The sequence below is a fragment of the Odontesthes bonariensis genome, chromosome 12 (genome assembly GCF_027942865.1).
Source record: "Odontesthes bonariensis isolate fOdoBon6 chromosome 12, fOdoBon6.hap1, whole genome shotgun sequence".
Classification (NCBI taxonomy): Eukaryota; Metazoa; Chordata; class Actinopteri; order Atheriniformes; family Atherinopsidae; genus Odontesthes; species Odontesthes bonariensis.
In genome coordinates this window covers 36,250,079-36,260,140 of record NC_134517.1, presented here as the reverse complement: position 1 = coordinate 36,260,140, position 10,062 = coordinate 36,250,079, and the positions used below count along the sequence as shown (strand labels likewise).

The following is a 10,062-nucleotide window of genomic DNA, read 5'->3' as shown; positions in this document are numbered from 1 at the left end:
TTGTCTCCTTCCTGCAAGAATAAATGTTTTGTGTTAATTGACTCCAGTGGAACAGAGAAGCCACTCTGCACAGCCAGCACAATCCCCTTCATCAAACCTTCTGAATATCACCGGAAGTCAGTCCAAGAATTAAAAGCTCAAGTAACTAGTCATTCATTCAAGCTCGTGTCCCAAACTGAAGAGATTCTGTTTAACTGGTTTCTCCCCTCCGGAAAGCAAAGACCCACCACAGGAGCAATCCCAGAAACCAGGGCATTTACCTTTTACTAGCACCTTTGTAAATAAATCACTTATCCTTCACTAACCCTTCACTGTTTTCTCTACAGATGTTTCATGTGAAAATCTTCCAGGGGCAGAGATATGAATCATATCTTTTCTGTATCTCTGTAGAAAATACATTCAATTACCGTTCAGTGTACACTTAAAAATGTCTGTAACTGAGCTGTTTAGGTCCTAATAACCACAGAACTGTAATAATTATCGACACTGTGTTAAAAGGAAAAAATACCTTCTACCAAAACAGATGTACGGCACAGAGAGCTGATCTCAGTGTCATTATGAGGACACAGAACAACTTTAATTCAGTTGGAAATGTTTAGTGAAGAATAATAATGATCTGAAACGGCATAATTGTTCAACCTACAGGTTTTATTGCTGTCCCTCCTGAGCGTCCCTTTCGGTGTACGTTGGAATCACGGGAGCCGCGCTTCAACACTCGAAATGTGACAATAAGTTTAATAGATTTTCTAAACCAGGGGTAGAAAAGTGCATAGATCAGAGGATTGACACAAGAGTTCATATAGAACAGGCATACCATAAAAGACATAGAGGAAGCCTTGAGGGAGGCACTTTTACTTAGCATTATGAAACAGTAATATGGGAAGATGCATGACAGGAAAACGAGAACAACAATCCCCAGAGTCACGGCTGCTTTCAGCTCAGATTTCTTAATGATTGTTTTCTCTGAACGCTGCAGTATGGCAGCTCCGATGTGAGAGCGCATGGCCCGAACCTGAGACACAACCACCACAAATACTCTGAAATACAGAAATACGATGATGGAAATGGGAGTGATGAAGGTTATAAATAGATCTGCAACATTTTCAATGAAGCCCAAATAAATCACACATTCTCCAGAGCAGGAATTAAACCTGCCTGGTTGTTTAAGGTTGTCTCTCAACATCACAACAGCATAGGTGAAAGAAGAGATCCAACAGAGAGAAACGCAGATATGAACTCTCTTTGAGGTGACTTTGGTCGGATAATGAAGGGGATCACAAATCGCTACATAACGATCAACTGATATGAGCACCATGGTTCCTACGGAGACAGATGTAATTATTATGGTCACAACACAAAACATGACACACGGCAGGTCACCAAGATACCAACAATCGTCTATTAACATGATCTGACTGGCCATGGAAAAACCCACGAAGAAATCTGAGACAGCCAGAGAGAGGAGGAGGAGGTTGGTGGGTGTGTGGAGCTGCCTGGAGAGGACGCAGAGAAACACAAGTATCAGTGGTTTTAGTCAAAATGAGTAAAAAGCAACAGTTTAAACATCTGCAGATCAAAAGCATATGTTCAGAATAACTTCCTGTTCCAGTGGTTGAAAGAGGATTTACCTGAAGTGTGAGATGGAGATGATGACCAGCAGGTTAAGAGTCACGGTTAGCGGAGAGATGCAGCACAGTATGATGTAAATGAGGATGGAATCTGACTGAGGACGGCTGGTCTTCCTGCAGGAGGAGTTGAGGAGTTGTGGAAAGCAGAGTTCAGCTCCGTTCATCATGAAGGACTGAAGGAAAGAGCTGATCATCACTGGCAGCGTTTCCTACACATCTCAGTGTTTTATAGATTCTTTTATGCCTCTGACATTGCGTGTATCTAAGAAACAAAGATCCCTCCCCTCATGTTTCTAAATATAGTTTTATTTATTACTTAGGATGGAGGTTACAGCATGTGGTTGAAAAATTGGTGGTCTTAAAAAGATATGCCACTCTTAAGCCTTTAAAAAAACATAAATAGCTGTCTTTGAAGTGAACATATTATGTTGGTGTCTGGTTTCACCACCAACTCAAAATCTATGTCTGAAAATGTGACATTCAGCGAGCTGTTTAGTTTGCAGATATATAGGTCACTCTACAAGTTGATCCAGTATGAGGAACCACCAGGGACATATATCAGAATTAACTTCCATATACACATATGAAATTAAACTCTTCCACATACGATACTCAAAACCTTGCACAAACACTAGTGAAAAGCTCTCACATAAACTAGTGAAAACATTTACCTCTTATATAACCTACTGAAAAGCTTTCATATGAACTGGTGAAAAGCTTTACCTTTCATATATACTAGTAACAAGCTCTCATACACACTACTGAAAAGCTTCCATCCATCCATCCATTATCTTCCGCTTGTCCGGGGGATCGGGTCGCGGGGGCAGCAGCCTGAGCAGAGAAGCCCAGACGTCCCTGTCCCCGGCCACTTCCTCCAGCTCTTCTGGGGGGACCCCGAGGCGTTCCCAGGCCAGCCGAGAGACATAGTCTCTCCAACGTGTCCTGGGTCTTCCCCGGGGCCTCCTCCTAGTGGGACGGGCCCGGAACACCTCACCAGGGAGGTGTCCAGGAGCCATCCTAACCAGATGCCCGAGCCACCTCATCTGACTCCTCTGGATGCGGAGGAGCAGCGGTTCTACTCCGAGCCCCTCCCGGATGACCGAGCTTCTCACCCTATCTCTAAGGGAGAGCCCAGACACCCTGCGGAGGAAACTCATTTCGGCCGCTTGTATTCGCGATTTCGTTCTTTCGGTCACTACCCACAGCTCATGACCATAGGTGAGGGTAGGAACATAGACTGACCGGTAAATCAAGAACTTCGCCTTCTGGCTCAGCTCCTTCTTCACCACGACGGGCCGGTGCAGAGCCCGCATCACTGCAGACGCCGCACCGATCTGTCTGTCAATCTCCCGCTCCATTCGTCCCTCACTCGTGAACAAGACCCCGGGATATTTTAACTCCTCCACTTGGGGAAGGATCTCATTCCCGACCCGGAGAGGGCATTCCACCCTTTTCCGGCCGAGGACCATGGTCTCAGATTTGGAGGTGCTGATTCTCATCCCAGCCGCTTCACACTCGGCTGCAGACATTTCCAGTGAGAGCTGAAGGTCACGGCCCGACGACGCTGACAGAACCGCATCGTCCGCAAAAAGCAGAGGCCCGATTCTGAGGTCACCAAACCGGACCCCCTCAATACCCTGGCTGTGCCTACAAATTCTGTCCATAAAAATTATGAACAGAATCGGTGACAAAGGGAAGCCCTGACGGAGTCCAACCCTCAACGGAAATACATCCAACTTACTGCCGGCAATCTGTACCAAACTCTGACACCGGTCATACAGAGACCCAACAGCCCCGATCAAGGAGTCCGGCACTCCATACTCCTGGAGCACCCCCCACAAGAGTCCCCGAGGGACACAGTCTCACAAAACACATGTAGACCGATTGGGCGAACTCCCATCACCCTCCAGGATCCTGCTGAGAGTATAGAGCTGGTCCACTGTTCCACGACCAGGATGAAAACCACACTGCTCCTCCTGAATCCGAAATTCGACTATCCGGCGGATCCTCCTCTCTAGTACCCCCGAATAGAACTTACCAGGGAGGCTGAGGAGTGCGATCCCCCTGTAGTTAGAACACACCCTCCAGTCCCCCTTTTTAAAGAGGGGGCCCACCACCCCGATCTGCCAGTCCAGAAGCACTGCCCCCGATGTCCATGAGATGCTGCAGAGGCGTGTCAACCAACACAGCCCTACAACATCCAGAGCCTTGAGGAAGTCAGGACGGACCTCATCCACCCCCGGGGCCACCGAGGAGTTTTTTGACCACCTCGGCAACCTCAGCCCCAGAAATGGGAGGCCCCACGTCCGAGCTCCCCAACTCTGCTTCCTCATCGGAAGACGTGTCGGTTGGATTGAGGAGCCCCTCGAAGTATTCCCCCCACCGACTCACGACATCCCTAGTTGAGGTCAGCAGAGCCCCGCCCTCACCATACACGGTGTTGACGATGCATCGCTTCCCCCCCTGAGCCGCCGGATGGTGGACCAGAAAATCTTTGAGGCCGTCCGGAAATCATTCTCCGTGGCCTCCCCGAACTCCCCCCAAGCCCGAGTTTTTGCCTCAGCAACCGCCGAGGCTGCGTTCCGCTTGGCCTGTCGGAACCCATCAGCTGCTTCCAGAGTCCCACTGGCCAAAAAGGCCCGATAGGACTCCTTCTTCAGCTTGACGGCTTCCCTCACCACTGGGGTCCACCAGCGGGTTCGGGGATTGCCGCCACGACAGGCACCGACCACCTTACGGCCACAGTTCCGGTCGGCCGCCTCAACAATGGAGGCACGGAACATGGCCCATTCGGGCTCAATGTCCCCCACCTCCCCCGGAACATGGTTGAAGCTTTGCCGGAGGTGGGAGTTGAAACTCCCTTACAGGGGATACCGCCAGCCGTTCCCAGCAGACCCTCACAATACGTTGGGGCCTGCCAGGTCCGACCGGCTTCCTCCCCCACCAGCGGAGCCAACTCACCACCAGCTGGTGATCAGTTGACAGTTCCGCCCCTCTCTTCACCCGAGTGTCCGGGACATACGGCCGCTAGTCCGACGATACAACCACAAAGTCGAACATCGAGCTGCGGCCTAGGGTGTCCTGGTGCCAAGTGCACTCTCCAGTGCCTCCTCCAGGGACTCCAAAAAGTGTGGGTACTCTGAACTGCTGTTCGATGCATAAGCACAAACAACAGTCAGGACCCGTCCCCCCACCCTAAGGCGGAGGGAGGCTACCCTCTCGTCCACTGGGGTAGACCCCAATGTACAGGCGCACAGCCGGGGGGCAATAAGTATGCCCACACCTGCTCTACGCCTCTCACCACGGGCAACTCCAGAGTGGAAGAGAGTCCAACCCCTCTCGAGGAGGCTGGTTCTGCAGCCCAAGCCATGCGTCGAGGTGAGTCCGACTATATCTAGCCGGAACCGCTCAGCCTCGCGCACCAGCTCAGGCTCCTTCCCCAACAGAGAGGTGACGTTCCACGTCCCAAGAGCCAGCTTCAGTAGCCGAGGATCAGACCGCCAAGGTGTCCGCCTTCGGCTGCCACCCAGCTCACAAGGCACCCGACCCCCTTGGCCCCTCCCACGAGTGGTCAGCCCGTCGGAAGGGGGACCCGTGTGGTTTCTTCGGGCCGTGCCTGACAGAGCCCCACGGGCACAGACCCGGCCACCATGCGCTCGCCGGCAGGCCCCACCCCTGGGCCTGGCTCCAGGGGGAGGCCCCGGTGACCCACGTCCGAGCAAGGGTACACGGTGTCCAATCATTTTATTCATCATAGGGGGTGTTTGTGAGCTGTTCTTTGTCTGGTTCCTCTTCTAGGATCTGATTGCCATGGGTGATCCTACATCGGGCTTAAAGCCCCGGGCAACATAGCTCCCAGACTCATTGGGGCACGCAAACCCCCCCAACACGGTAAGGTGACAGCTTTCATAAAAACTAGTAAAAAGCTCTCATACACACTACTGAAAAGCTTTCATACACACTACTGAAAAGCTCTCATACACACTAAAGAAAAGCTCTCATACACACTAGTGAAAAGCTCTCATACAAACTAGTAAGAAGCTCTCATACACACTAAAGAAAAGCTCTCATACACACTAGTAAAAAGCTCTCATACAAACTAGTAAAAAGCTCTCATACACACGAGTAAAAAGCTCTCATACACACGAGTGAAAAGCTCTCATACACACGAGTGAAAAGCTCTCATACACACTAGTAAAAAGCTCTCATACACACTAAAGAAAAGCTCTCATACACACTAGTAAAAAGCTTTCATACAAACTAGTAAAAAGCTCTCATACACACTAAAGAAAAGCTCTCATACACACGAGTAAAAAGCTCTCATACAAACTAGTAAAAAGCTCTCATACACACTAAAGAAAAGCTCTCATACACACTAGTAAAAAGCTCTCATACACACTACTGAAAAGCTTTCATACACACGAGTAAAAAGCTCTCATACACACTAGTGAAAAGCTCTCATACACACGAGTAAAAAGCTCTCATACACACGAGTAAAAAGCTCTCATACACACGAGTAAAAAGCTCTCATACACACTAGTGAAAAGCTCTCATACACACTACTGAAACGCTCTCATACACACCACTGAAACGCTCTCATACACACTAGTAAAAAGCTCTCATACACACTAAAGAAAAGCTCTCGTACACACTAGTAAAAAGCTTTCGTACACTCTAGTATAAAACTCTCGTACACTCTAGTTAAAAGCTCATACACACTAGTGAAAAGCTCTCATACACACTAAAGAAAAGCTCTCATACACACTAGTAAACAGCTCTCATACACACTAAAGAAAAGCTCTCATACACACTAGTAAACAGCTCTCATACACTCTAGTGAAAAGCTCTCATACACTCTAGTGAAAAGCTCTCATACACACTAGTAAAAAGCTCTCATACACACTAGTAAAAAGCTCTCATACACACAAGTGAAAAGCTCTCTTACACACAAGTGAAAAGCTCTTTTACACACTAGTAAAAAGCTTTAATACACACTAGTAAACAAACTCCAGGAACTTGTTAACATCTAGGTGACTTTAACCCACTAATTAATCTCTCTCATAAAGACTAGTAAAAAGCTCTCATACACACGAGTAAAAAGCTCTCATACACACGAGTGAAAAGCTCTCATACACACGAGTGAAAAGCTCTCATACACACTAGTAAAAAGCTCTCATACACACTAAAGAAAAGCTCTCATACACACTAGTAAAAAGCTTTCATACAAACTAGTAAAAAGCTCTCATACACACTAAAGAAAAGCTCTCATACACACGAGTAAAAAGCTCTCATACAAACTAGTAAAAAGCTCTCATACACACTAAAGAAAAGCTCTCATACACACTAGTAAAAAGCTCTCATACACACTACTGAAAAGCTTTCATACACACGAGTAAAAAGCTCTCATACACACTAGTGAAAAGCTCTCATACACACGAGTAAAAAGCTCTCATACACACGAGTAAAAAGCTCTCATACACACTAGTGAAAAGCTCTCATACACACTACTGAAACGCTCTCATACACACCACTGAAACGCTCTCATACACACTAGTAAAAAGCTCTCATACACACTAAAGAAAAGCTCTCGTACACACTAGTAAAAAGCTTTCGTACACTCTAGTATAAAACTCTCGTACACTCTAGTTAAAAGCTCATACACACTAGTGAAAAGCTCTCATACACACTAAAGAAAAGCTCTCATACACACTAGTAAACAGCTCTCATACACACGAGTGAAAAGCTCTCATACACTCTAGTGAAAAGCTCTCATACACACTAGTAAAAAGCTCTCATACACACTAGTAAAAAGCTCTCATACACACAAGTGAAAAGCTCTCTTACACACAAGTGAAAAGCTCTTTTACACACTAGTAAAAAGCTTTAATACACACTAGTAAACACACTCCAGGAACTTGTTAACATCTAGGTGACTTTAACCCACTAATTAATCTGAACTTCAGATAGAGATTGATTTATCACTTTGGCAATCCTGTATCCTCCATCACATGAGATTCAAAATGTTTCTTTGGGAATATTTGCATGTAAGCGCTCCTCTGCAGGAGCTGTTGTATCAGAATACAGCCGCTGCTCGTCATGGCGTTCTCACTCAGTTCGGGTCAGATTGCTAAGATCTGTATGCATACAGATGCCTTCTACACAAAGGCAAAGAAATTAGTGTTCAGGTTAGAAAATTGGACACTTTTCTGGGAGGTGAATGTATTCAACTATAAATGAGAAACTGCCCTGCAATAAGTTTGCTGTAAGTTTTTATTCTGAATATTTCATATCTCAAATGAAGGCCACATGTTGTCAAAGCTGTTCAGGTTGCAGCTAATGGAGGTCATCCCTTCACAGTACATGGTGAGTAATGACAAGCCAAAAAATACAAAATATGTAGTTTTAACATACATGATGAAAGAGAAAGCTTCCCTGTTGCCCCTTATTTTCCGTTTAAATACAGTCAATCACAAAATATGCCACTAAAACACTTTTTCTAACTTAGAATCACTCATTTCACTTTTCCCAAGTAATCACTTCACCAGAGTTCATTAGATTAAATTAATCAAGTGACTCAAAAGCCCATCATTTAGCTTATTTAGGCAGATCTCTCCCTCCTTATAAGTGTTTGTGTGTTAAATATCACTGACGGTGTAAAGATAAACCAGAAATCTTGTTGGAACAGGTATGAGACTTCAGTGTGCTGATAAACATGCAAAGAAATAAAAACAAAGTGTAATTATGTAGGAAACACAGAAAGAAAAATGTAATTGTACAATTTTTGAGCCTGAAAGTACATGTTGGATTGTGGATAAATGTAGGTATTTGGGATATGTATCAATGTTAAAGTTTAAAAAGTGTTCATCTACTTTGTAGAACATAAACACACACTGGGCTCTGAACAACTCAATGTGTGAAGCCCATTAGCTGCTCTTAATGACTGGGTGGCTCTCTGAAGTTTTCACACCTTCTCTCATTAATGTCAGATGATGACATCAGTGCAATCAGATGTTAACTCCAAGGCAAAACAAGCTGCAACATTACAGGGTGACAACCATGATGCAACAATTGCTCAGTACACCAAGAAAGTTGGTGTACAAAACTTATAGAATAAACTTATAGGATCTTTTTAGTGAACATCTGAAAGAAATATTTCTTTCTTTACATAAAGATGTCACAAGAACTTTGGAACTTTGTTTCTATTAACTACGTCATCATGACGTACACATCTGGAGAAGTAACTGCTGCTGTTTCAACTTTTCAGGACAATCTAATTATCTATTTACACAGGCACACATCTCTCATGTTTCCTGTGAAATTGGTGTTGATGAAGTCAAAATCCAGGGAGCAAATACATCAAATGACACGTGATAGCTGTTAAAAGTTTGAAACCACAGTATCCTGTTAGAATCTATATTTTAGTTCTGTTTTGGGTCATATCAGAAGTAGACTGTTGTTGGGTATGCCAGCTGCTGAATGCTGACTGCTGCTGACAGTCTCCACCTGTGGCTCATTTCCTGGCTTCGGTACTTCAGCTCCAGTTCCTCTTCTGGTCGGCACCAGATGGTTGTTTCAGCTTCAGTTGACTCTATGGCAGCTAGTTGTACTATGAGAAAAGCAGATACCATGTGTGAGAATGGTTCACGATGTCGCAGGATCAAGGGAAGAAGGCCTTCTATTAGTGATGGGTCGATGAGACGTCACTGACACCTCCTGGATCTTAAAAATCATTACTGGCAACCCAGTGACAGACTCAACTGACATACTGGTTTAATGACCTAGTATAGGCTATACAATAAGATCATTTAAGCTATTGTATTTCATAGGGATGGCAGCTGAAGCCTCATGAACTTCCACAGGGTTCATCTGATTGTGCCAGAAATGAACCAAAGTTTTGGGCTTTGAAACCACACAGAACAGTGACATCTGATGGTGCACTGCACGTATCATCTGCTTCAACCAGCCTCGTTGTCCTTGTTATACTTTAATATGTACAAAATGAAAAGCGTAAAAGAAAAAAATTTGATTTATATGAGAAGTGCTTGTGTTACATTGTGAATAATAAGTACAAAGTGAGAGGGGGGTGTGCTTATGGTGGCATTAAATGAAATACAGCTCATTAGGTAAACATGCATTGATACTATAAATGCTATAGAACTACTAGCCACCGTACCTTGAAACCTTTATCTTCCACAATAAAAAAAGGTTGCGCAGCTGTGGAATAATGGCCGTAAGCGCTTTGTTTGTGATGTGTGCTAAATAAACTAGTCCAAAATTAATGTATTGTCCTACATAACTTAGATTCTTAAATGTGCTGCCCCCTTATTTTAAGAAGAGAACTATATTAGCATGCATACCCATAATAATAATAAAGCTTATATTTACACTTGAAAAACAAAAACAAGCAAACATCTTACATCACACAGTAGTATAT

At 45.0% G+C, this 10,062-nt stretch overlaps 1 protein-coding gene across 1 annotated transcript; it reads right to left on the bottom strand.

Moving 5' to 3' along the window:
- Positions 1-634: 634 nt before the first annotated feature.
- LOC142396053 (trace amine-associated receptor 13c-like) lies at positions 635-1,822 on the bottom strand. Its single transcript, XM_075478595.1, has 2 exons — positions 1,629-1,822; positions 635-1,493 (listed from the first exon to the last, which is right to left on the bottom strand). The coding sequence occupies exons 1-2, from the start codon at positions 1,820-1,822 to the stop codon at positions 635-637; spliced, it is 1,053 nt and encodes a 350-aa protein (XP_075334710.1).
- Positions 1,823-10,062: the final 8,240 nt, after the last annotated feature.

What these genes read in the sequence shown, in the direction of transcription:
- LOC142396053 (XM_075478595.1), bottom strand. Translation starts at nt 1,822, where the DNA reads ATGATCAGCTCTTTCCTTCAGTCCTTCATGATGAACGGAGCTGAACTC. An exon ending in ATCTCCATCTCACACTTCAG is followed by an intron (nt 1,494 to 1,628) that starts GTAAATCCTCTT and finishes CGTCCTCTCCAG; the next exon opens with GCAGCTCCACACACCCACCA.